General features: G+C 40.7%; 1 protein-coding gene across 1 annotated transcript; it reads left to right on the forward strand.

Annotated features, from left to right (window-relative positions):
• Nucleotides 1-27,983, forward strand: LOC143140780 (CD276 antigen-like). The gene is made up of 4 exons (XM_076301871.1): nucleotides 1-119; nucleotides 15,903-16,253; nucleotides 18,086-18,367; nucleotides 27,584-27,983. The coding sequence occupies exons 1-4, from the start codon at nucleotides 65-67 to the stop codon at nucleotides 27,709-27,711; spliced, it is 816 nt and encodes a 271-aa protein (XP_076157986.1). The 5' UTR covers nucleotides 1-64; the 3' UTR covers nucleotides 27,712-27,983.
• The last annotated feature ends 15 nt before the right edge of the window (nucleotides 27,984-27,998 follow it).

Consider the following 27,998-nt stretch of genomic DNA (forward strand, 5'->3'; position numbering starts at 1 on the left):
AACGTCTATGGTAACTAACTGAACTACAAGCCTTGCCACCACCACACGCTTGATTGCTGACAAAATGGAAGATTATGGAAGGCTTGCTATCGTGTTTATCGTGTACAGTTGTTGTGGAGGTAAGCATATCATCTTATTCTTTACTTCTTTCATCTTCCGAAAAAACATTTCGATATTTGTATTCAGGGGGCTACTGTGTGAAATTGCACTGTCTATGCGTATAGTGCTCATGTCTAATCCTGTTCTTGAGCGAAGTTTTTGTTTTTACATGATTATTCTCGCTCAATCTGAGTGAATTTCCTCAAACAAACGCTTACTTTTAAACATTTTGGCTACTCGGTAACTCCACGTAGACAAGTGCAATAGCCAAGACGGAGCGGTCATGAGGAAATGCCACGACTTATTTTACTTAAATCTGTGAATCCTTCATTGAAACTGCCTAATACGTGCGCAAATGGTTCAGAAACTTTCTGAGCAGGTGAGAATTATTTTCTGAAAAGTTTTTCAGTATGGTCAGCACATGTGTATTCTCGTTGCTCCTCCTAACCCACCACCTTTGGCAAGCGTAAAGTGTAAAGAAATAACATTTGTAGCCTTTAGAATAAGTGGTCTCGTTTTGGTCTGATCTTGAACGTTTAACGATATTTATTTCCTCAAGCCATCCTTTTCCTCGAGTTTCTTTCCTCAAGCCATCCTTTTCCTCGAGTTTCTTTCCTCAAGCCACCCGCATCCTCAACACACGTAAAACTCTTAAACTACGTTGGACTTGCCATACTGCACTCACGTACACACATTGCGCTTTTACTCCCTTCTCTCTCAATATAGACCTATATTTAATTATTCTAAATAGACACATGCACACAATAGTTTACCAGCTATGCCATTTCACTGACAACATGTTTTACAACACTAGGCTTAAAAGTTATAGACAGGTAAGGGGCTGGTGGGGATGAGTCTAATAGGAATTAATTATGATAGGAATAGGCCTGAGCCAATAAAAAAATGTTTGGCTATAGGCCTACTTCCTGGCATCATACTGATCAGTTGCTGATTTAACATTTTTGATTGTTCTTACATTGCCAGCAAACATATTCTACTCTACAAGTAAAAAATACTCTTAATATATACATACATGTATGTGACAAATAAAAATCTTTGAATCCTTGATTAAGAGTATTTTTTACTTGTAGAATATGTTTGCTGGCAATGTAAGAACAATCAAAAATGTTAAATCAGCAACTGATCAGTATGATGCCAGGAAGTAGGCCTATAGCCAAACATTTTTTTATTGGCTCAGGCCTATTCCTATCATAATTAATTCCTATTAGACTCATCCCCACCAGCCCCTTACCTGTCTATAACTTTTAACTCATAATATAAAATCAAAGTGTTTTATTATAGTATATATAATTTTTTTTAAAGAAGATTTGTGTCATGTAGAGGGTATCTACCGGTGTTCATTAGATGTGTTTTACAATGGATAGATCAAAAGGTGAGGCGGCTAAAAAGATTTATTGGATTTTTCAATAAATGAAAAATATCACTTATATCATTTTATATCCAAAATATCATTTATATATCTTTTTTTTCAAATGTGCCATCAAAATGGTAAAAAAAAAAAAAAAACAAGACTGGAGATCGCACTCAAAAGGTAGATTTAAAAAAAACTGAGAATTATCAAATAGTGATTTATTGACCTCACCAGACTCCAAATAAAAAACTAAAGTGCAAGTGCAGACGTTTCGGGTGACCCCATCCTCAATGCAAGTTACATCAACAGAGTTCACAGACTATATAGGAAATTACATAATTTACCAGGCAAGTTAGCCTGGGTATTTGCCCTCCCCTGTCGTGGAGGGAGATGAAAATCGAGCGGAAGTACGTAGGAAGGCAAGGCCAGGCAAGTGGCAAATTCAAATGAACCAATCACTATAGTTCACAAACAATCAATCAATCAATCAACCACCATCTTGAGCTAACGATTAAATAATCATACAAAGTAGAAAAAACACTTCATCATACTTCTTAGGTTACATACATGTTTTAGAAGCCACAATACCAATGTGTAAAAGTTGCAGATTAGACAAAAAAACAGGTCAAGTTATAATCTTCATTCAGTCCTCCAGGAGAAAATTTGCTCATATAGAAGACCCAACGGGCTTCACTTCGTAATAATGTCCTATCCAAGTCACGACTTCGACGGCTGGGTGATAGATGTTCTATCCCAATTATCTCCAACTCGCCTACTGTGTGCCTAGCCATGGTGAAGTGTCTAGCCACTGGTGAATTTGCATCTTTCCTGTAGATGGCACTCCTGTGCTTGTTGATCCGAACTCTTAGTTGCCTATTGGTCTTATTGCAAACTACAGGGGCATGCTAGTAAATGGATAACAAAAGAAGAACTGCAAGTTATACATTTCTTGATAGTGTATTCTTTACCTTACCTAGTAGTTTTCTTCATCCCTGTGGTGGTACAGGATGTGCAAATCTGGCAGGGGAAAAACCCCTTTTGCGTTGTCCAATCGTAGGCTACTCTCCAATCGTCCTAGAGAGATCGAAGGTCTCTTCATGCGCTAAGATGTCTTTGATGTTTCTCGCTTTGGAGTGTGTGAATAATGGGGGATCTTTAAAGAAGTTTGAGCATGTTGGATTTGTACTGAGGACATTCCAGTGCTTCTTGATGATCTGTTGAATCTAGTTGCTCTGGGGGGTGTAGGTTGTACAGCATATCACAGAATGGTACTTTTCCTTTTTCTTATTTGCTTGAGTCCCACTATGGGTGAAGTGTGCCTTATGGAGGGCCAGGTCCAGTGTGTCTATGCTGTAGCCCCTGTCCAGAAACTGTCTGTACATCTTGTCTGCCTCAGTTTGAAAGTCTTAGTCCTTGCTGCAGATCCTCCTCACCCTCAGTAATTGTCTATATGGAAGTCCCTGTTTCAGAGAGTTGGGATGGAAACTAGAAGCATGCAAGACACTGCTTTTGGTTTGACATATACAGTATGTATCTAAACATGTATCTATGTACTGCACAGTCCTGACCTCAACCCTGTAGAACACCTTTGGAATGAATTAGAGTGGACACTGAGAGCCAGGGCTTCTCATCCAACATCAGTGTGACCTTCCACATGTGCTTTTGGAAGAATGGTCAAAAAATCCCATAAACACACTCCAAACCTTGTTGAAAGCCTTCCCAGAAGAGTTGAAGCTGCTATACAGTAGCTGCAAAGGTTGGACCAATGTCATATTAAACCCTATGGATTAAGAATGGGATGTCACTTAAGTTCATATGATAAACAATTTGGGTTCAAGTGCCCATTTTAACTTAGGGATTCACTTTTGTTGCCAGCGGTTTAGACATTAATGCCTGTGTGTTGAGTTATTTTGAGGGGAAAATATTTGCAGAGATGTGAGGGGTGTACTCACTTTTGTGAGATACTGTATGTAGATGTTTGTATGTAAATATTTGTATGTCAGTTTGTGTTCATAGACATTGTTATCAGCTGTTTCCCTTAGCCCATGCAATGATTACAGAAACAGGTCTGTTTTGAATGCAGTGCTATCTGATGCCCCAAATATCACAACCATCCAATATTGATAATGAATAATTATTGTTAAATTGAGATCACAATGTATTTTAATGTGTGCACAATTTACTTTAATGGACCCACGTGTAATTTTTGATCTTAGTGAGCTTATTTTATTAAATGTGTTGTTCACTTTGTAAATCGAGCTCACCATGTGTATAATGTATAATAACATGCCCATGATGTCTGTTTTTTTTTAATCTATTTTATCTTCACCTTTTAGGGGCTCTGTATTATTCTTATTGGTGTCTGTTAACAAATACTGTATGGTGAATTGCCCTTTGGTGGGACATTAGGGCAAATCACACAGAAGTCCGAAAAGCAAAAAAGGTCCCACATTAGGGCAATCCACCTACCGGTACATACTTTTCTGTGGCTTTTAAAATGGGGCATATTTCATTAAATTCATTAAATTTCTTTACAGGCTTTAGAGGGAAAAACCATAAAACTGGATTAAAAGCCTAGTCCAAATTAGATGCAGACCCTTTTTGCTGGCCTTGTGTGGTTACAGCTTTGGAAAAATCATGTCTCAATTAGAGCCTGGCCTGTTTTTATGGAGGTTTTTAGTTGTATAAAATCTCTTGAAGCCCATCCGATCGCCCACTAGGGCTAGTTCTATGCTGCTTAGATTGTGCACATGTGAGAGACTTCACTGCTTAAAACATGCATTTGCCACTAAAGAAAGGCAGACAGTGTTAGCCAGAGTTCGTAAATGTTTAAACCTCTGTCAATATGGACATGATGTATCGTTAGATCAGTTAGATTCTCCACAACTTAATTGTTCAGTTAGTTTTACAGAAACCGCAAGTAGCTACGGTGAAATTCATTCAGATTTACCAGCATGGTAAAGAGAGGCGAAGAAAAGTGGTGACTCCCCTCCTTTGGTGGTTATTAAGTAGATAGATAGATAGATAGATAGATAGGTAGATACTTTATTGATCCCCAGGGGAAATTCATATTATGAAGTATTAATATGTCCATTCCTTGACTATTTAAACCCAGACAAACCGGACCATCTGCAGGTCTATCTGGAAAGGATCCCATTGACGCTGCTCCTTTCCGATACTTCCTGTTTTACGACCGAGTGAATTAAACTTAAATTGGTGCATTAAACTGACATGAAACCGTTTCTTGTAAACCAAGGTTTTAAATGCAGTTGTTTCAACTGAATTCCAGGAGTGCCAGTGATATTTCATAGCCTTCACAATTGGCATACATTTTGGTCTTAATTTTCTATTATTTTTAGATATTATCATAAATAGAAGACACTCAAGTTGTAGTCGTATATGAGCTCCCACACCTATTTTCAGAAAATTATGAGACCTTATTATAGTAAGATCAAAATTAAAATGTTGAAAGATATGAAGATGATATATATTTGCTTTCACTAAGTAAATAAAACTTAGTCTAGTTATTTTATATAAGAAACTCATACAGCTTACACACATAGGCAACTTTTTTAAATAGGGGAAAACATTTGATATTTAGAAGCACTTTTTTATTTGCATGTTATTCCCCACTACTTAGGTATAAAATGCATTTTTATAGTTATTTCATAATATGATTGAATGATTGAAAACAATATCTTGATGACAGGGTGGACCAATGTATTTTGCACATAACTGTGTCAACAAAAAGTCCATCATCAGGTAAATGTCCACCCCATGCCAAAGGGCATGATTTCTGACAGGGTGGACGATTTTGGAAATTGTTCGACAATGATAGGGTAGACATTTTCACCTTCAGTTAAGTTTTTTCTCACAACAAACTGTCACTGGCTTACTATTTAGACTTGTTGTATAAGAGAATGTGGAATAGATATACGGTACCCAGGGACACAACTACACTGCCCCCCCCCCCCCTCCAAAAAAAAATAGGCTTATGTTTTAGTTATGATTGTGATAAATCTTACATTTATGTAACATTCAGATGCAAACAACTAAAGTAAAAAAGGCCAATAATTTGCCCTATTAGTGTGTATTTTGATGAAGTTTTGATAATTGGTGCATTGTCACTTTAAGGGACGCTGATTCTTAACGGTTATCATAACGTCCTTTTGCCAGCTCTTGCTCACAAAGGATCAGGCTGATCCAACCTTGGGCTGTATTTTGGGTCACCAGCGCATGGCGTAATACTCGTTATTCACCCGCGGAAAGTTGAATTCGGTATTTTGCACGTTTATTTTTTAAGCATTGCGCCCAGGGGTGTGGCAATTAACAACCTAGGGAGGGGACTCGCGCATTGTCTAAAAATCGCTATCATACACCACCTAAACCTGGTCAGAAGTCAATGGCAAGTTGTTCATATGCTATTTTAAGAGCGCATGTCAACAGTCATATTGGCAGGTGCACGCACCATCCTTCTATCATTCATGAACGCACACCAGCGCACGTCCATGCAAAGCATTAAATTGCACATTACAATGGGAAACATAATTAGAATAAAGATATTACGAAATACTGTACATCTCATGATGAGTAGTTATTCACCATCATTTGCAAATTGGTAATGACGGTTAAAAGTGATTAGGGGAGAGGCGAGAGACACGTATGGAGCACAGTCACAAGATATAAGCAACTCCTCTGCAGGATAAATGTTGTTTTATTCAGTCATTTGAGCAACATTAGGGTAAGTGTTGCTTTTTCCAGCCTATGTTTTCGATGGTAACCCATTGTCAGTCAATAGTGAAAGTAACTGCATATAACTGTCTTGTCGTTGACTGACTCCTTGGTGAAGTTAGTTTCACTTTGCCAATGAGTTCAAATAATAGACTAGTGCAAATGCGTGAAGGCTATGCTAGGTTTTAGTAAAGCATGGTTTAAGAATGACTATTCCATACGGTCTCGCAAGCAGCCTCCTTCAAATGCGCCGTTGAATGCCAAAATACCGATGCATTTATTTGACATATCGCGCGTTGCGCCGTTAAAGGGAATGACAGATGTCATTCTCATTGGTTTAAAATGATGTTACGCCCCAAACACACCCATATGACTGATTAAAAGACCTAGGAACACCTTGTTACAGCCATGCGCTCCACTTTTGAGAACGAAACCCCTCCCAATGTGAACTGGACATCCTACTAAATTTGAATAGACTTTTGACGAGTGACGATGCACTTTAGAATGTCATGATAGGGCCCCTTGTTTGTTTGCGCCATTGACAGCACAATATTAATAGAACCGTATGTAAGATTGTGGCCAAAACTGATACTGCAATCACTTTCAAATTACTTTAGAGTGGTGTATCCCTTCCCCCCTCCCTGACTGGCAGAGCTGGCAACCCGGAGAGGATAAGGCTGGATAAGGCTGATCCAACCTTGTTTGTTTGCGCCATTGATAACACAATATTAATGGAACCGTATGTAACATTGTGGCCAAAACTGGTACTGCAATCACTTTCAAATTACTTTAGAGCGGTGTATTCCCTCCCCCTCCCTCCTGACTGGCAGAGCTGGCAACCCGGATGCCGAAACACTACTGACTTTGTGATTAGTAGATAGGTGGAGGGTGGCGCATCAGGCCAAAACACAAAATTACAACATCAACATCAGTTGAGGGCTGCAACTTCACTTTTTAAATGACAATATCCTGGCTGGACTACTGTTGTTAGTGTATTTGAAATTAACATGATTTCTTAATGTCTATAGACATATCAAGGCCATTTTATGATTAATTGAAATACATTTCTTACATACAGTTCCTTTAAGTTATTACAAACAGCTGTCCTTGTTGGGATGGAAACATGTAATGAGTTGTTGCTAGCCTGACATTTCTATTTGCAATTAAACGTGCATTATGAGCCTGGTAGCCACCTGAATGCTATCTGAATGGAATAGGCCATGTTTCGATGGGCATCTATGCTTCATGGAAATGCTTAGCTTAAGGAAAACTAATTATTGAAGACTCACCAACTCAATTCTTCAGATGCAAAGAAGTAATCCTTATATTCTTGGCCATGTCACAAATCAGTGAGTACAGCTAGTGGCGTTCGATCCCCAACCAGTAAGAAAAATGTGGGTGGGGGAAGTGGTTAAGCACTGCTCTCCCATGCCACATTCACTAATTCACGGATGGGATAAATGCAGAGACCAAATTCCTTGTATACGCAAGTGTACTTGGCCTAGAAACCTGATTTACATTTACAACGGAAAGGGGGCATGTGCCACCCTGATTTTTTTGTAAAAAGATTTTGTTCCTATTTCATCCCCATTATAAGCTCATAATATTGTGACAGATGTATTATTCTGGATGTATAAATCACCCAAATAGTCAAAGATGGGTCAAAAAGCTAAACCGCAGTAACATTAAATAGTTTGGTCAAAGTAGAGTTAGCATATGACTCGAAATGGGCTTTGAGACATATTTTCTGTCTATGGGCCTTCTCGAACAACAAACCATATTCTAATGTCACTTTCGTGTTAAAAAGGTTTGAACTGTCATGATGAATCGGCGTCAATGGCAACTTCATCAGTGTCATTGGGGCATTTAGACTTTCTGCTTATCATTGCCTTTGCTCAACTGTCCGTTACCTTACAGCTCTGCATGTGGTTTTGATAGATAAGGCCACTGTGTAATTTCCACAAACCACAAGGACACAGAGTGTAGCTTTTTTATTGGTTTCCTCCTGAAATAAATGTACCAACTTGTCAACTCAAAAAATAAATAATGCCTAACGATCTTTGAGTCTTTTGAATTGTTGGATTATATCTAAACACCAAATAGATTAATATGTATCGTATAAAAGTGTCTCACTGTGGTCAGAGAACCTTCTGGAAGATTTAAATTCAAAATCACACTTAGTAAGAGTGGGAAAAGACTAACCTGACGAAACCCACTCCTTAAATCTCAGTTAATGGCCTCCTTGTCAGACAGAGCAAATTGAAATGTGCTGACAGGTTCGTCTGGGTTTTCCCAGTCTAGGGAAAGACAATTCCATAGTTATAGAATGTAACTGAATAATAAATGTTGAGTGTATATTCTCCCTACTCATGTGCACATGCAAGTATAAATCCACCCATGTACCTTCATACTGTATGCACATCACATGTGCCTGTGTGTATGTGTGAGAGAGAGAGGGATCAATGCTGTGAAAAAGCATGATGGCTCTTTCCCTCCCAAACTGCTCAACCTCAAGGATTGGTAAATAGAGGGATGAATCGGTGGATGTGTGAATGGGGAGGGGGAGGGGGTGGAGGTGCCCTAGTAAAACACGGTCTGTCTGACTGTGTTGGGCTACTAAAAATCTGCATGGCTACTGGTAGCAGTCCCTCAATTCTTGCAGGGAACATCATGTGCTTGGGTGGGCGATGGTGGTGATGGGTATTTAGAGGATCCTGGGGAGTTTGATTGGGTGGTGGGATGATGGAGTGGGGATGGTGATGGGAGATTAGGGGGGCTTGATTGGGTGGGGAGGTGCTTGGGTGTGGATGGTGATGGAAAATCAAGGAGGTTGGGCTTGAATATTGATCCACAGTCTGCCTGCTGAGGTTCTGGGGAGTTTGTTGCAGACGCTTCGCTTTCAGCAGGTATTCCAGTAGTGTATTCCATGTTGTTGTGTCTTTGTGGTGGCAAGGGGGTCAACGGAGGTGGGGAGGGGTATTGGTACTGGTGTTGCAACATGACCCTTCCTTTCTGATAGCCTCTCAGCAGCTTTGAAAGATAGGTGCTATGCTCATTACATCCATTTCTTTGCTGAGATTCCAGGGAGTTCGAAGCCAGTGATTGCTGAGTAATTTCAGCAGCATCCTCCCTATTGTGTGCAGGTGACGTGGCTGGGCGTTGTTGAGTGGGTTGCTTACGTTTCTCCAAGGTCTGCATTTCAGTGAAGGCTACCGGGTGATTACCAGAGGGCCCCACAGCAGGGGGGGTTGGGCTCTGTTTCAGCTTGTGCAGTTTTGGTTTAGCCAAGTTGTTGATGTCATCAACTTGTTCCGTTTGTATGGCTACAGAACGCTTATCAGAGGCTCTGCTCAAGGTTGGCAGAAAAAATGTTGGGTGCAGGAGAGAGGGTTTTCGGTTAAGATCTTGGCCCCAGTTCAATTCAGCTCTGTGCTATTTGGTTTGAAATAATTCCCTGTGATTCCAGAAAATGTTAAAATTGTCAATAAAATTCATCCCAACTGACAAGGATGTTTTGTAAGCCAGGTGTTTAAACTGCATAGTCTGGTAAATACAAAGCTTCCCTCTACTGGGAGTGGGCCACTGATGAAAATTTGTATTCCAAGCTCATATAGGGCAGAGAAAAGTTCCTTGGAATCTTATTGGACGTACAGCTGTTCTTTGTAAATGTCATTTGCTCCATCATGCACAATGGTGCCTTTGATAGTTGTACATTTTGACACCATTTCTGCAAGTTTGCTTTTTGTATCTCATTTACTGAAGCTTTTGGGAGACGGCAAGCATGTAATCATCCTTTCCCCATTTAAATGTCTCACAGCAGAATCTCCTGGGTCTCAGGCCAGAGGAGGGCATTTTGTTTTATTCCAACTTCAAGGTGACTTGCCATTCAGTTTTGCCCATTGACTTGGCTGGCTCAAGTAAAGTAAAAACTAACCACTAAAGTTTCAAATTTAAATGTACTGGTTTCACGGTCTTTCAAATCTAGCTTGTAGATGAAATAAAAGAATGAAAAAGAGTGGAAATTGCTAGAAAGGATCGATCAAGCAGGAGCAGTGTGAAATGTGTCCTACTCTTAAAGGTAGCCTATTAATTATCCTTGTATGTTTAATTGATAACTCATTTCGGAAAGTTTTAATGCACAATCGAAGTAAAAACTATAAATAGATTCTGCATTGTTTGTGTTATTCTTCTAAGTGTGAGATCCGGTGCTGATGCTTGCCATTAGAGCTAGATAAACTTGAACATGAATATTTGTAAGCATCCAAATTTGGTAGCAAATCTATGCATGGTTCCATGGTAAACCAGAGTTATTGCATTAGTTATGTTTTCCAAATTCTTGTTATTTATTGTACATGCTACCTTATATTTTCCAGTTGTCAGCGCAGGCGCAACAACATTGTTTTTACATTTTTAAGCTAGTCGTAAACCCCTACCCTGGCTACAAATTACATTTGCTGCCACTTGGGAGCATCTAGATTTCTAGGCTAGTAAACCCCCATTTGGCTGCTACATTTTAGCAAACACTAGCTAGTTCATAACATTCATATTTACAAGCCTCTAAGTCAAGGAGCAAGTCTATGTATGATATGGTAAACCAGACTCATTGCATTAGTTATATTTTCCAGATTCTTGTCGTTTATTGTACATGCTACCTTTTCCAGTTTTCAGTTCAGCAACCTCGGTTTTGCATATTCTAAGCTAGCCGTAAAACTCCATTTTGCTGCTACATTCCCTGTGCAAACGCTAGCTAGTCTGTTAACATGAATATTTACAAGCCTCCAAGCACAGACGTCACACTTCCTACCTATTGCCTTTCACCATCCACTTATTTAACTGCTGTCGCATCTCTTGACATGCCATCTCCTTTTCCCTCTTTCTTTTTCTATTTTTAGCCCCTGACAGCTTTTATGCTTTATCCATCTTTTTCATAACGACAACTCACTATTCGTACCTGTTCGCTCAGCGCTCACGCCACCCCCACTCCCCTCCCTCTTCTATGTCAAAATTCCATGATGGAATCTTATGAGATAGTATGCCTATTCTAGCCTGTTAGTCCTCTAAAATGTTATATAACATTTAGGAAATGCAGAAAGGATTTAGAAATGCACAACAGATAGCCTGGGTTTCCCCATGTTGCCTTATGTACGCAATTTTATTCGTGCTGCTATGCAGCCTGTTCCATGGACCCAATTTTCACCTCAACAAAGGAACCATTCACAGAACGGAGGGGGGGAAGGAAGACAATGACGACACACCTACGTACAGACGCATTTGATAGACATTCGTAGCGCCCAATAAGTAGCTCTGGGCATTCGTAAACCACGTCTCAAATACGAGACAATGAATGTGTAGTTCCCAGACCCCATCTCAATGAGATGAGGTCTGGCGTTAGCCAGGCTACACAACAGCAGCTACATATAGAAAATACAAAAAAAACAATAATATATATGTTTTTATTTCTTTTTTTACCATCGCTTATGCGCAGCATATAGTGCATAGGCCTACCCACTTTTTGCGCCAATGGATATACCCGAATATTATGAAAATATTGTATTCCGATCACTTCCCAATGCGACAATCATTTCAGGGACACACAAAAAAATCCTCCTTTTAAAGGGGAACTTGCCAACTATTTCAAACCCGTTTAGAAATCATTTGGATGGTTAAATGACCCGATCCGTTGAAAATGGTGACTTTCCCCCGCTGCCCCTAGCGTCCCCAGGCGGAAAACCAACCTTGCAACATTGAGACTACCGTCCCGGAAAGAGAAGTTAGAAACAAGAAACTCGTTTTAAATCGTGTTTCTTACCTTGTAACATCCACATTCTTTTGCCGAACTTATGCTAACTGTTTCGCTAGCTTGTAAACAAATCCATGTGCTTTATCGTTGGAGCTGGGGACATGGCAAAATAGCATGCATCCTCCTTATAAAAACTGAAAAAATCAAGTACATGTAAAATGGCCATGTAATGCTTTTTCTGAATATAACATACACAGACAAATGTAAGAAACTCTTCATAGTCATTTATATGGCAAATGAGCTATTTATGTCCAGGACTGCAAAAGACACCGCTCAGCGATATTCACCAATATAATGCCCGCCCCATGCCAGTTAAGCGATTGTGATTGGATCCTGCTTTTTTGGTGATTCGGAAACAGGTGCCAATGGGATCTTCTCCAAATGGACCTGCAGAGCAAATTTGAATTTGCCATCAGGTTCGTCTGGATTCACACAAGTTAGGCTACTGTTTTTCAACCACTGTGCCGGGGCACACTAGTGTTCCGTGAGAGATCATCAGGTGTGCTGCAGAAAATTACTCAAATGTCACTCACTGGTCAAGAAAAGCAACTGTTGCACCAAAGAATTTATAACCACATGCTCTCATTGATTGTATGATTGCACTATTTGTGGTATGCAGGCATTGTACAACGGGGGCCCCATATCCAATATTCACAGAATCATCACATATCCAGTTCATAACAACAATTAAATTAGATATAGTCACCTACAAATGAAACAGAGGGCGCTTGTTTTATTGAGCAGGTCTTGCATAGAAGCCATAATAAGGCCATATCTGTGTATTATTTGAAATTTTAGGCTATGGTATGTTTATTGTTTCTTCACACAGGATGTTAGTGTGCCGTGGGATATTTTAAGTGTCAAAAGTGTGCCGTGGCACAAAAAAGGTTGAAAAACACTGGGTTAGGCTACTCTCTATTAGGTTTGAATTCCGGGGAGCATTGGTCAGCTCTTCCACAATCTACTGTGGAACTAAAACTGTGACCTAAATTCTCAAAATCAGTCTTAAAAACTAGGAAGGGGGATATGTCCTTCAGTATTTTTACCGTATGAAGGAATACATTTGCCCAAATAATCACAGTGTTAACCAGGACGGCAGATGATGGTGTCATTCTCAGGAACCTTTGGCAGCATCTTATGCCTAGTGTGACCGGCAACGTTAACGTCAGGTATTTCAGTGCCAGTAGTTTTTTTTTTGTTTTTTTTATCAAAGACCATTTTTTCAATACCAGACTTTGCTCTTTTAGCTTCCTACAGTCAGACAGATGTGTGAAAATATAAAGGAATGATGTGTTGAATAGGATTGAGATTCCATCAGATTATTGTCCAAGTCATTATTATACCTAGCCTGGCCCCGCCCACCTAGAGCTTCTTTCAGGTAGATCTAGTCTGGAACACCATAGTCCTTATACCATTTTCTGAAAAATGCCAGCCCAATCAGCAACGAGAGGGGAAGACGAAACCTAAGCTTATTGTGATAGTAGCAGCAACACCTGCAAACATCAAAAAATGCAGAAATTTATTTACAGCAAAGGTAAACCCACATACATTGTTTCCTGACTGTTGATGCTGTTTATTGTAAGGTTTAGGCAAAGTAGGAAGTAACATTAGGAATCTCTGAACAATGTAATTGGCAAGGCTGGACCAGTGATTTCAGTCAGCAGCTCTATCACAAAATAGGGTGAGTGAAAGTTATTTATTAGTCAGACTTTACTGCTACTATGATTAATCAGACTTGACTGGAACTGTAAGCAACATGTAGGAAATGACTGAGTGACCCTGAAAATACAGTTTGCTCAAGATACTGTTATCATTTGCTTTGGTTTGAAATGCTAAGTCCTTGTGTGGGATTCAAAACAGCCAAAAGATTAAAAGTGTTTCACAATTCACAGGGTCCATCTCCTACTTCATCCCCTACTCTTGGAACTTTTGTGTATGTAACCATTGGTGTGTCTGTATGTGTGTGTTTGTGTTTATGTGTGTGTGTGGGTGTGTTTCTGCATGCGTGCGTGTACGTGTTTGTGTTTACATGTGTGTGTGCGTGCGTGCCTGTGTGTACTGTATGTCTGTGAGTCTGTGTGTGTGTGTCTGTGTATGTGCATGTGTGTGCGTACGTATGCCTACATGTCTGCTGTGTGTGTATGTGTGTGCGTGTGTCTTTGTGTGTGTGCGTGTGTTTATGCGCGTGTGTGTTTATGCATGTGTGTGTGAGTGTGTGCATACCTGTGTGTGTGTGTGCATACCTGTGTGTGTGTGTGTTTGTGTATGCGTGTGAGTCTGTGCGTGTGTGCCTGTGTGTGTGCATGTGTGTGTACGTATGCCTACATGTCTACTGTGTGTGTATGTGTGTGCGTGTGTCTTTATGTGTGTGTGTGTGTGTGTGTTTATGTGCTTGTGTGTTTATGCATGTGTGTGTGTGTGTGTGTGTTTGTGTACTGTATGCGTGTGTGCCTGTGTGTGTGTGTTTATGTGTGTGTGAGTCATACCTGTCAACACTCCCGTTTTTCCCGGGTTTCTCACGTATTTCAAGGTCATCTCCCAGCACCCTCCCGTTTTGTTATTTCTCCCGGAAAACTCCCGTAATTTGCATGGCCATCAAACTTCATTTTAAAATCATTGATCCATTCAGGTTGCCAGATTGTGTATGAAATACACCCTACACATACACGATCACTTAGTTTCAATTTCAACTGTTTTGTCATAGGTTAAAACCTGGCAACCCAAAACCCAAATAAGTAGGCGGGTGCCGACTGCGCAGCCTGAGTCTCGTCGTAAGCAAGCGGGCTAGTTGAATGGCCTACTCCAGAACCAACTGTTGTGAAATTGTTGGGAATTTAATTGATTAACACATCACATAAACTGTTATTGAGTGTTGTTGATACAGTAAACTTGTGCCCTCGGAACCAAATCTGACAGCAAGCAGCTTTGAAGTTTTGGAAGTAGGCTGCAGGCAGGCAGCTGGTGGATACATACAGTAACTGGCATGCATAAGGTAATGGTAAGGTAAAAGCAACGACCGAAATGCAGTGTTGAAACACGTGTATGAAATGTATTAAATATGCAAACACAGATCTGGTATAAACACTGCCCCCCAATGTCTGAGTAAATGTTTTATTACTGGCCTATATCATCTCTATGGAACTAGCAACTCGAGCTAGGTAAAACCAATTGTTTTCGGGTTTTTTTTCATACCGACAGTACTGGGTGACCTCGATTAACGGAGATCTATGTTAAAAAAATTGCGGAATTTCTCCTTTAAGCAATGTGACATACGAGTGGGAGTGAGGTTGGTTAAGGATCTCCCCATGGCTGTGATTTGACCGTATCTAGGCATAAGGCTGGAAGCCAAATATAGTAAAAGACTGTCAACTGACAACTATCACACAGACATTGCTGTGTACACCATTAACATGCTATAGACACAATGTCATGGTTGTTATGTTTAAGTGTTGTTTATATGAAATTAATCAACAGCATTACAAATTACACAGATACAATGTTTTTGTATATTGTACAAACCCACATGCTTTTGTTCTTATGTACTGCTGTTCAAACATGTCAAGCAGTTCAAACCATAGATATAGAAACCTATATTTCTACATCTGTTGTTCAAACTGTGAATGCCATTGTATTGCATTGTTAAACAAACACCAATGGGAGCGTATGTGAACCTTGTGGGAGTTGCAGGAGTAGGAGTTGGGGAGGTTTTGAGAAACATGCCTTTATGCAATGGTCATATAGTAATATGTGACTGCACTGCGTCAAATTGGATGACCTGTTTCTTTGACCTGTTTTTCCACTGTCCAATTGATGAGACCCTTGGCTGTCTCTCTCTCTCTCTCTCTCTCTCTCTTTCTTTCTTTCTTTCTTTCTCTTTCTCTCGCTCTTGCTCTCTCCCAGCTGCCTTTGAAGTGAGAGTCCCCCAGAAACAGGTGGTGGCAGTCCATGGGTTTCCAGCTGCCATTTTGGGGTGCACCTTCACGCCTCCTCCCAGCCTACAAGACGTGGTCGTGACTTGGCAGCGAGTAGAGGACTTGAGGGTTGTTCACAGCTTCTATTACGGAACTGACCAGCTGGGCCGACAAAGTGCCGACTACAAGAGCAGGACAAGCTTGTACCACGAGCAGCTTTCAAGTGGGAATGCCACTCTAAGGCTGGCACGGGCCGGCCCCCGAGATACCGGGAACTACCAATGTAGTGTCAGTACTTCACAGGGATCAGACAAGGCAGATGTGCAACTGAGTTATGCAGGTGAGGATGGGTTAAAAAAGGGGAATTCCTTTAAAGGGAAACTTGGCGGGATTAGCTATATTTCCCCCTCTGCTGGAGGAGTTGTGCATTATGATATTTCAAACTGTGGAAAAAGGTAACGATAAAGCACATGGATTTGTTTACAAGCTAGCGAAATGGTTAGCATAAGTTCGGCAGAACCATGTGGATGTTACAAGGTAAGAAACACGATTTAAAACGAGTTTCTTGTTTCTCACTTCTCTTACCGGGATGGTATAGTCCCAAAGTGGCAAGGTTGGTTTTCCGCCTGGGGACGCTAGGGGGAGCGGGGTAAGTCACCATTTTCACCGGAACAGGTCATTTAACCATCCAAATTATTTTTAAACGGGTTTATTAAGTTGTAGTTGCCAAGTTCCCCTTTAAAGGTACCGTTCACAATGCTGGTGAAAGGTTGTTGATATTTCAGCTCAACAGCCAATCAAATTACACCCCCTTCTCTGCTCCTGAAGCAACCTGTGTACAGCTTTCTCAGTTATTTGTTTTATAAGATTACATTAGAGGTTGCATTACAATGCCTTGTTGAAGTTGCTTCAAAAAATTGTGTTTGTTTCTTTCGTTGTTTTAGAAATAGGTAATAAATCACCTGTCACATATCTCAAATCCAGAGAGGCATGGATTAAAATGTTTATATCCACGTAGAACATGAAGGGCCCTAATTTTTTTTCTTAAAGTCAACTAGCAATAAGCAAAGCTAGACTCTGGTTGTAATCTTGGGTGGGTCAGTGCAATGCTCTCACACACCACACGATAGCTTTAGTTCATGCGCCATGGACTGTGGTCATTTATTATTGCCTGTCAATGACATCAGTGCCCAAAGTAGCAAAATATCTCACCGGCTGCCTAAGAGAAAGTTTTTGTTTTATTTTAGAGAAAACAGGCCTATTGCTTGGGGATTTAGGAACACACCAAATGTGGAGAAAATGCTTTAACTCCAGTTATACTCCAGTTTTAACTCCAAATAGTGGTATCCTTACATCAGAAGACTTGGAAAAGATTTGGGAAAGATCCTTGACAGATTGGAGTCTTTTAACTAACTAGCCTTTATATGAACTTTTTCTATTTTCGGAGAAATACAACATTGTGTGATTGGTGTCATAACCTCGTAACTCACTTTACGGCTGCTATGACGTAATGAGCATGGGACTTGTCGTCGCACAGGAAAGCAAAGTAACTGTATTCTCTGGATAAGAAACGAACACACACATATACACATACCCACACACAAACTTCTCGACAGTTGAAAATACCACATGCATATTGTTTATATCCCTACTTATGATGTTAGAGAATAAAAATTGGCTCGCTTTGCATATTTTAGAGTTATGTGCGGAACACCTCTTTGTGGATTTGAAGTTTATTTCAGTCTTATACAGTCTCAATTAAAGTCAGACTCAATGACTCAGGCTCAATTCAAGTAAAAATTATGGATGGTCGTGTTCCATTCAAGTAAATAAATAATACTTACTTTAATGAAGCTGTCATTGCACTGTCATTCATAATATTTACTCTGTTGTAAACATAAGTGGTGATGTAGGTGGGGGGAAATCCCGTTGGTGAGAGTGCGACACACTTAGATATAACCCCATCAGATGCCGGGAAGGGAATCAGTGGGAAGTAGGAAGCAGTGGAAATTTCAAAATGCCAAAAGATGACTTTCTAAAGAGAGTCATCACTGTGTGTTAGACCTTTTGTATGAAATGACTTAAACAGTGATCTTGGACTTCCCTTCTGGCAGAGATCAGAGAGTGTTTAAATTCCTTCTGTCTCTGTCTGACCCACATTTGTTTTTTCAGCTTTCTTCTCGGAGCCCAGGCTGTCTATACTGGCCCACAGCTCCAATTTCACTCTCCAATATGAAAGCGAGGGTTATCCACAACCTGAGGTCCAGTGGAGGGATGGGTTGGGTCATAACCTCACACACAATACCCAAGTGCTTCAGTCAGACGAGGACCCTGGTCTGCTGAAGCTCCATACCCAAGTGGTGGTCGACATGGCCAAGGGTTTAAACTGGACTCTCACTGTGGTCAACCATCCCCTGGGACAGGTCATCCAGAGACCTGTTAGCTTCATTTATGGTAATCTTCCCTCCCTTTTGGGGATCATTATTATTTGTTTGAATTATCAGATTTAAAAGATACAGCCGTATGCAGTAGTGCCCTGTGTAGAGTGATACTCTCTTGAAAGGCCAAAAAGAAACTTTGGTAACACTTTATTTGAGGGAGCATATGTTAGCCATTGACACATAATGGTACAGCAGCACTAGCATCACCCCCTGAAAATCGGCCGGCCTGAGTTTGCTGTTACGAGTCTGTGTCGCTTTGGATAAAAGTGTCTGCTAAAGGTCTTCTAGAGGCTAAGGGCTGCATTTATCTACAAGCTTTTCCCATGGCGACTGTCCATGAAGTATTTCCCAACCAAAATCCGCCCTGTGTCAGAGCAAGAGGTGAGGAATGCTCTAAAGGAAATAAACAGCAGGAAAGCAGCAGGACCTAATGTAATCCCTGGGGGTCTTATATGTGGGCATTATGTGTCCCTGGCGTCATGTGGTGAACAGCTGGCCAGTGTTTACCTGAATCTTCTGCATGTCTCTGGCCCATTCAGTTGTCCCTTCGTGTTTTAAAAGGTCCATTATCATCCCGGTACCAAAGAAGACCAATAATAAGAAACTTAATAAAAGCTAACTACATCTGCTCTTCCTTGCCTGGCTCCTTTGACCCCCTCCAATTCGCCTATAGCCCCAACAGAAGCACAGATGATGCAATAACCCATATCCTATATTCCATCCTCACCCATCTGGACATTGGCAAGGGAAATTAGGCTCGACTGCTATGTTAGACCTGGAATTTCATGATATTAGGGGCAAGGCCACTTGGCCTTCGGTTGGGCATATTTGGCGGGGGATCAAAGGCCACACGTCAGGGCACCAAGCCAAAGTTAACAGTAGCCTATATGAATTTAGCCTATTCACAGCAGTAGACCTGTATCACTGAATGAAACATTACAAAAACATGAAACATTACATATTAGCCTACATAGAACTGTAAATCATCTGATTTTAATATTTACAGATATTTAGGGTGTATTTAACATTTATTTTGTATTTGGCCTGTTATGAAATCATGTATTAAACAATTTAAGCACATTGTAAACTTAAAGCCCAAAGTTGGAGACTTTCATGTAGAGATTTGCTGCAAACTGGACTACTCTGGAACAGGGGCATGCTTTACACTTTTGTGTTCGGTAAGGTCAGCTGTTTATTCTGATATATGGTTTGTCATGTGTTGAGTAAAGAGTTAATGAGATATTCCACCGAGATGAATGGGTGGAGAGATGGGCGCAGAACTGTATGCACAATAATATGATTAAATTAAAGTTACTTTTCCTGTGAACCGTTTATCACAGCAACTAGCGGCTAACATCATTTAAAAGCTCTTTCATGTGATGTGATACATGTGATATAGCGTTAGGCAAGGCTTTGCAAGCTATCTCGTCATAACATTTATGCCTACGCTACTGTATGCCAGGGTAGTGTTTGAAGAATTCCTCCTGAAAGGAGGGTAGGGCGGACACAGTTTTCTAAGTATAGTATAAGTATATATACTCTTTTGATCCCGTGAGGGAAATTTGGTCTCTGCATTTATCCCAATCCGTGAATTAATGAAACACACATAACACACAGTGAGGTGAAGCACATACTAACCCGGAGCAGTGAGCTGCGTGCTACAGCGGCAGGATCAGTAAGGGGTTAGGTGTCTTGCTCAAGGGCACTTCAGCCATGGATGTGGGCATGGGAGAACCGTGCTCAACCCCTTCCCCCGCCCACATTTTTTGGCAACCCTTCGGTTACAAGCCCGAAGCCCTAACCCACAAGCCATGGCTGCCCCGTAAATGGCCTGTGGGTTACTTACCGGTACTAATTTGCCCAGATTATGATCATAATAGTGAGATTCAGGAAGATTATGTAACTTGTTGGTTGCTCACACACAACACTCCCTCTCATACCAACCTCAAGATTCTTGAGAACTTTATTCATCCAATCTGAACACAATGGAACCAGCTATGTGGTTGCCCTGCAACATTGCTCAATCTGGGCATGTATTGACGATGTCAGAGACTTGTCTTCACTTTGTACCGCTTGACAAGTTCCGTTGTATTGACTTTTTGGTTGCATCTCTGATACAATCTTTAGGCAATGAGATGTAACAGGCAGGTCAGCATAGTTGATCTGTTGACTGTTTGCTGGTTATGGCAGGTTATGGCATGTTTCCATCCACAGCGGAAGTGCCCTTGAGCAAGGCACCTACAGTGCCTATAAAAAGGTTCTTTTTAAGTTGACTAAAAAGAGGAATAAAAAAATCATCTTTTGGAAATGGATCTTAATGCCTTAATTAAAATGAGGAAAAATCCAACCTTTAAAGGCACCAATTTTCTTTGTGAATTAATAATGTATCGTAAATAAATAAATGTTCTTCATTAAAATACAGGGTGCATGTTCATACCCCTATGTTGAATAGAGGCAGGCAGATTTTTATTTTTAAAGCCCAGTTATTTCATGGATCCAGGGTACTATACATCCTGATAAAGTTCCCTTGGCCTTTGATATTAAAATAACCCCACATCATCACATACCCTTTACCATATCTCACGATTGCCATGGGGTACTTTCCATAAGATCAACTTGCATCTCTCAATGCAAATCAAACCAGCTATTAGGCTAACTGAAATGAAACCATCCCAATCTCTAGGAATGTTGAAGGGTATGTGATGTGGGGCTATTTTAATTCCAAAGGCCAAGGGAACTTTATCAGGATGTATATCTTTTATTTCTCTTTTTAGTCAACTTTACCATGGGGCTGAAGTCTTTTTATAGGCACTGTATATATAAGTATACTTGGCCAAAAAACCTGATTTACATTTACATGTTTCATTGGCAGAGAAAACTCAGTATCAGTGTACTGATGAAGGAATACAGTGCAACCGGAAAGTTTTCAGACCCTCAAGTTTTCGACATTTTGTTATGTTTCAGACTCCTCTTTAAACACATTCAAAAAAAGAATTTGTGTGTTCAATCTACACACAAATAACAGTTTGGACTGTTTTGTAAATGTATAAAAAAAAAATAAGAGACTGAAATGACTGAAATTAATTTACAACAGTCGACATATTAGATCTCACCTCCACAATTTCCTCATCAAAATCTACAACTAGTCTACTAGACCCTATTCCTACTCACCTTCTTAAGACAGCTCTCCCCTTCCTTGATTATGCTTTGCTCCATATTATAAATAATTCAATGATATCAGGGCATGTAACACAGTCGTTTAAGACATCTGTTATTAAGCTATGCCTCAAAACACCTAGCCTTGACCCTAACAACCTGGCCAACTATAGGCCTATATTTAATCTCCCTACTAGAAAAAATTGTGTCAAAACAAATTGGTGCCTTCTTACAATGAACAAAATCCAGGAATTATATCAGTCTGACTTCAGAGCTCACCACAGTACTAAATCCGCCTTAGTTAAAGTTTTTAATGACCTTCTCTTTGCTGCTGATAATGGATATGTATCAATACTGGTCCTCCTAGACCTCAGCACTGCCTTTGACACCATAGACCATGACATACTACTTCATAGGCTTGAACATTTGATAGGCATCAAAGACTTCGCACTCACTTGGTTTAGATTCTACCTTTCTAACCGTTAACAATTTGTACAGGTCCATAGTAAACCATCTACCCAGACTATGGTAAAATATGGAGGGCCTCAAGGCTAGGTACTGGGGCCCCTGTTATTTTGTCTTTATATGCTTCCTCTAGACTCTGAAATTAGGAAACATGGCATTCATTTCCATTCTTGCAGATGATGCACAACTATACCTCTCCATAAAACCTGATGAATTAACCCAGTTAGCCAAAGTTGAAACATGACAATTTCCTGCTTTTGAACTTTAGGTCCTAGAAAGATGAGGGATATCCTATCCTCATCACAGGCTACATATAGTGATCTTCCAATGACCTCATCCACAAGTGTTAAAAACCTAGGAGTTATAATTGACCAGGACCTATCACTAAACAAGCATATAAAACAGCTCACCAAAACTTCAGTTTACCATTTAAGTAACATTTCAAAGATAAGGAAGTCCTTATCCTTACCAGATGCCAAGAAATTAATCCATTAATCCAAGGATAGACTATTGCAATGCTCTATACGCTGGCTGCAATAATACCTGTCTAAAGATCTTACAACTTATACAAAATGCAGCTGCTCGCACACTCCCTAGGACCAAAAAATATCCCACATCCTAGCATCTTTACACTGGCTACCTGTTAAAAGTCACATTGACTTCATAATATTACTTCTAACATACAAAGCCATAAATGGCTGGGCACCTGAATATATTAAAGATCTCCTAGTCCCATACAACCCACCTAGACCGCTACGTTCACAGAATACTTTGTGCTTTTTGCTACCGCGCACCCCTCCTCAGGAATAATCTCCCTCCCTCTATTCGATTAGCAGACATTTTAGGGAGGGTGTCTATTTAAGTCTAGACTTAAAACATACCTCTAGTGCCTCCCATAGTTAGGTATGGTGCAGTGTGGAACTTCAACCACCTCAGGGTTTTTTGGAATGGACCACCCTGCTGTGTCCTTGTGTGACTGGCACCCCAGTCATGCGTGCGGCGGCAGTGGTCACTGACCATACCTGCGCTGGTGTTGACTACCCTTCACCATGCCTTAGTTATGCTGCTATAGCATAGTGCTGTCATGGACTTTTCATGTGTCACACCCAGTGTTGGGGAAGTTACTTTTAAAAAGTAGTGTTTGCTCGTTACTCGTTACTTCTCAAAAAAGTAACCCGTTACTTTACTTAGTTACCCTCTATGGAAAGTAACTTTTTACGTTACTCGTTACTTTTACGTTGCTCGACTTTGGGCAGAACCCAATATCTGTTCCTAAATGTGTAGGCCTACATAAAGTTCTACTATGGAGGACATAACAGGTATTTCTTTTGTGCTCTTTATTATAAAAAAAAAATGCCACAAACAGAGCACTTGACAAGGCTACAACTAACACTCACATTCCTCCCCTTAGTTTCAACGAGTTCGAAGTAATGTGAATAGGCTACCTCCATCCCTCAGAAGTTAGCGTTGGCTTCGTCTCGCTTGCTATGATTGCTCTTCATTGCCACCAGCCTCTGTCACATACCGTGTGGAGCTATAATTGCACTTCATGCTACCAGCCTCTGTCAAGTAGGCTGCCGTGTGGAGCTTGTGCCTATTGCGCAAGCGCGCAGCTGAGAAAGCAGCGTCGCTGTCAAATCTGCCCCTGGGAAAAGTAAAGTTGCGCCGATATGAAAAAGGAACTACGTTACGTTACCAAATTTTCAGTAGTAACGCGTTACACTACTTTTTACTCAAAAAAGTAGTTACTTTAATGTAACCTGTTACTGTAACTCGTTACTTTATAACGCGTTACACACAACACTGGTCACACCGTACAACCCCTCCTCTCCCCTCTCTCCCCTTGCCTCTCTCTCTCTCTCTCTCTCACTCTCTCTATTCTCACTATGGTACACTATATAGTACCAATGATATACTTATTGATATTAACCATTTTGTTTTATATACTAACCCGCTCTATATCCCTCTCTCTCTTCCCCGTTACCTCACTTGTGAGGTATACCATTACCAGTCACCAGCCATCCTTGTGTTTGGCCCTCATCTCACTCATCTCACCTGAAGTCCCATCCCTACGACTGCCCTATCATCGCCTATTGCTGTCCCCCTGCCCGGATTCCTAGCCCGCGCAGCCTAACGACCCACTACCTGCCTTATGACAACTCCTAATCCCCTTGGACAATTCACTTCCTACACTGAACTTTTTGAACTTTCTGACACTAAATAAGATTCATGCATTATCATACTGGATATGTAACTATCCCACCTCTTTGTAACATACACCTCAGGTGTACTAACTTATTCATTATCATGTAAACAGACCTGACTGTTCTGTACTGACCCTAGGCAGATGGGTCAGGCCCTTGAGTCGTGGATCTGCTCGAGGTTTCTTCCTACATGTATCTCCAATTCTAGAGAGTTTTTCCTCACCCCTGTTACTCATGGGCCTTCTCTGATTGTTTAACACTCTGTAAAGCGCCATGAGACATGTGCAATGTTTTGGTGCTCTATAAGAGATATTAAATTAAAATTGAAATGGTTGTCCTTCTGTACGCCTCTCTCATCTTCACAAAGGAACTCTGGATCTCATTCATAGTGACCATTGGGTCCTTGGTTACCTGTCTGACCAAGGCCCTTCGTCCCCAGTAATTCAGTTTGGGTGGTGGGCCAGATCTAAGAAGACTGTTGGTTTTCCCAATTCTTTTCCATTTGAGAATGATAGAGGCTACCATGCTCTTGGGCATGTTTAATGCTGCAGGAATGTTCTTGTATCCTTCCCCAGATTTAGGCACAGGTGGAATACAATCAAGTTCTAGAAGCATCTCAAAGACCATTGACATAAGTAAGATGCACATAAGCATCATAACAAAGGGTCTGAATACTAATGTAAATGGTATGTTTCAGTCTTTTATTTTTTCTAAATTTTCAAAACACTCCAAAACAAGATGTGGAAAACTTGAAAGGGTCTAAAAACTTTCCGGTTGTACTGTAGATTATATAGACAGATATGTTAGTTTTGCAATGATTTCATGCTCCCTGTAAAGGCCTTAACAAGATTTGGAAGTAGAGGCGCAGCTGGGCTTTCTTTGCCTTTGATGCAGTGTTGATGGCCCAAGAGATGGCCCACTGATGTACTCCCCCACAAATTTGGTGCTGCTCACTCTCCCCACAGCAGCACTGATGATCAGTGTTGGGTGTGGCCTCTCCAAAGTCAATAACAATCTCCTTTGTCTTCTTGACATTCAGAAGGAGGTTGTTGTTTCTGCACCACATGGCTAGAAGGCTGGCTTTCTTCCTGTAGTGGGTCTCATCATCTTTGGAGATGAGACCCACCACAGTTGTCATCCACAAACTTCATCATGTGATTGATGCCAGCAGCCAGTTGCATAGTGAGGTGTTGAGCCCCAGGTGGTCCAGTTTGCAGATGTGGTGTTGTGGGATTATGGTGTTGAATGCTAAACTGAAGTCTATGAACAGCATTCTCACATATGAGCCTTTTGTGGAGAGCAGAGCAGATTATGTCCTCTGTGGACTGGTTGGCTCGGTATGCAGTTGCTAGGTCGGTAATTGCCTACCGGGGGCTGCTCAGACAATGGCAGTATTGTTCGTCATGTTATGAGGTTATGTGTCATCAAAGTGATTTTGGAGACGTTATGTTAAGGGTGCTTTTGAAGAGTATTTTTAGTATTGTCAAAATAATACAAAATACAGTATTTTATTTTGATACATGGCAAGGCTGCTGTATTTTGTTGTTTACTTTGATACATTTAACATTAGGGTTTTTGATATTTCATTTTAAATACATGTTGATGTATTCTTGCCCATCGTTGGCTATGCCTACCTGCAAAATGTATAAAAATGTGGAAAAAATCTGTAGCTTGTGGAAACAGAGGATGAAGTGCATGAATGCCATATAGTGTTAAAGCAGCACTAAAGAAGATTTGCTCTTGGGTCCCCCTAGTTGAGAAGCGCAATAATACAGCTTTGGTGCATTTCTCAGATCAGAACTGAAATTCTCAAAACTGCTTGTTCAAACTCCATGATCGTCTTATCACTTGTGCACATCATTAAAGCAGTTTCTCCCCATCTTAAACAACAACAATAACCCGGGGACCAAACGAAAGTAGTGGGTCTAATGGGTCTACTGTACATGCCCACCAAGTTTCATGTGTTTCGGTGTCCCGGAAATCGTTGGCCAAAAATTCAGGAAGTTGTTGACCACTCTAGCGGCAGTCATAATTATTCATACCCCTGGCAAATATTGACTTAATGTTGATTTTCTCTTGACCAATATGTTTGTTCTGACTGAAAACATGCCAAAAGGTTGTAAGACAATGTGGTAATTTCGGGGGGCTTCAAAACTGTGTAATCAATAGGTGATGAATGGGAATGTGGAATTTCATACATTCAGTTTTTTTTAGCATTTATACCACTATTATTTAACCTGACTCTCGCCAGATGAATTTCGTTCCGCCTAGCTCCACTCATCCTACTGTGATGTGAGTGGAGCTAGGCGGAGCTAAGCGGAACGAAATTCATCTGGCGAGAGTCAGGTTAATTATTATCACCATTGAAGTGCAATCATTGCCATTTTGAGCGATTTTCCCTCCCTGTCACTATAGCAGCCTGGATCAGTACAGTTAAAGTACTTGGACCTGTATGCCATTGTATTTGTGAAACATTGTTTGTCAGTAGGTATACCTATTAGGGGCAGCCGTGGCCTACTGGTTAGCACTTGGGACTTGTAACCGGAGGGTTGCCGGTTTGAACCCCGACCAGTAGGCACGGCTGAAGTGCCCTTGAGCAAGGCACCTAACCCCTCACTGCTCCCCGAGCGCCGCTGTTGTTGCAGGCAGCTCACTGCGCCGGGATTAGTGTGTGCTTCACCTCACTGTGTGTTCACTGTGTGCTGAGTGTGTTTCACTAATTCACGGATTGGGATAAATGCAGAGACTAAATTTCCCTCACAGGATCAAAAGAGTATATATACTTATACTTACTTATACTTATACTATTCTACAACTATTCTGTAAGTAATATATTCAGATAGTGTTTTAGGAGGCTATAAACTTTCTATTTGGATTTTTATAAACTATCAATGAGGTTAGATTAGATGTGATGTATGAAGAATAAACAACCAGAGAATAATAAATTAGAGATTAGAGAATAATTAGATGAATGACCTAATAAATTATTAATGATGCTCATTGTAGGCCAATTGGCACTAATACACACATATTAGATACATAATATTCCCTAAAACAAAATGTAAACAGGAACTTCCTATTTAAGTTGGCATAGTTACTCCCATCAGTAGATTCTTTGTTTTGTGTTAGACTGCCTCCTTGTGGGCATGCAACACAGTTCAACAGACAGCACACAGTGGACACGTGGACACTGTTACTCAATTATTAGCTGTTAGTAAATTATTTGTCTGAGCCATTCCGTAGGCCTCTCTCACTTTCTTGTGTGTTTGGTTTTGAGTCACACATGTATATTAGTAACAATATGTAGATCGTGTATATGCACAAGAATAGAAAGTGATTAATGTTATGACCTCTGCAAGTTTGCAGTCGGTTTGAGCCTTACAATTTTTCTTTTTTTTCCCCAGATGATCAGAGAAACCTAGTGGACTGCAGCAGAGAGAGGCTTTCTCTGTTATGTCCAATTGCATTTTGTGTAATTGGCTTATGTTTACTGTTTTGGGTACGACAGCCACTGTGCTCCATTTTAAAATAGCAGGTAAAGTAAATCAGCAAAGTGCATGACCGTACGTTATGGACATAACTTACAATCTATTTCGACTTCACTCAGTCACCACGGTCTTCACCTATGGATGACTCATACCATTAGGGTCACGAGGAACGGAGGGTTCCACTTTTCTTCTTCTCTCATAAAAAGCCCTGTAGAGAGTACAGCTGAACCCAGAGGTTCTGGCGCGGCAACACCTGCTACCGTGTCATTGTAGCCGCTACTTGCCACTGCATATACAACCTGAATTCCGAATAAGTTGGGACGCTTTGTAA

Source organism: Alosa pseudoharengus, unplaced genomic scaffold, assembly GCF_046254945.1.
Source record: "Alosa pseudoharengus isolate Yale_2024_CS ecotype anadromous, Long Island Sound unplaced genomic scaffold, YU_APseudo_1.1 YU_APseudo_1.1_scf_23, whole genome shotgun sequence".
In the NCBI taxonomy this organism is placed as follows: domain Eukaryota; kingdom Metazoa; phylum Chordata; class Actinopteri; order Clupeiformes; family Clupeidae; genus Alosa; species Alosa pseudoharengus.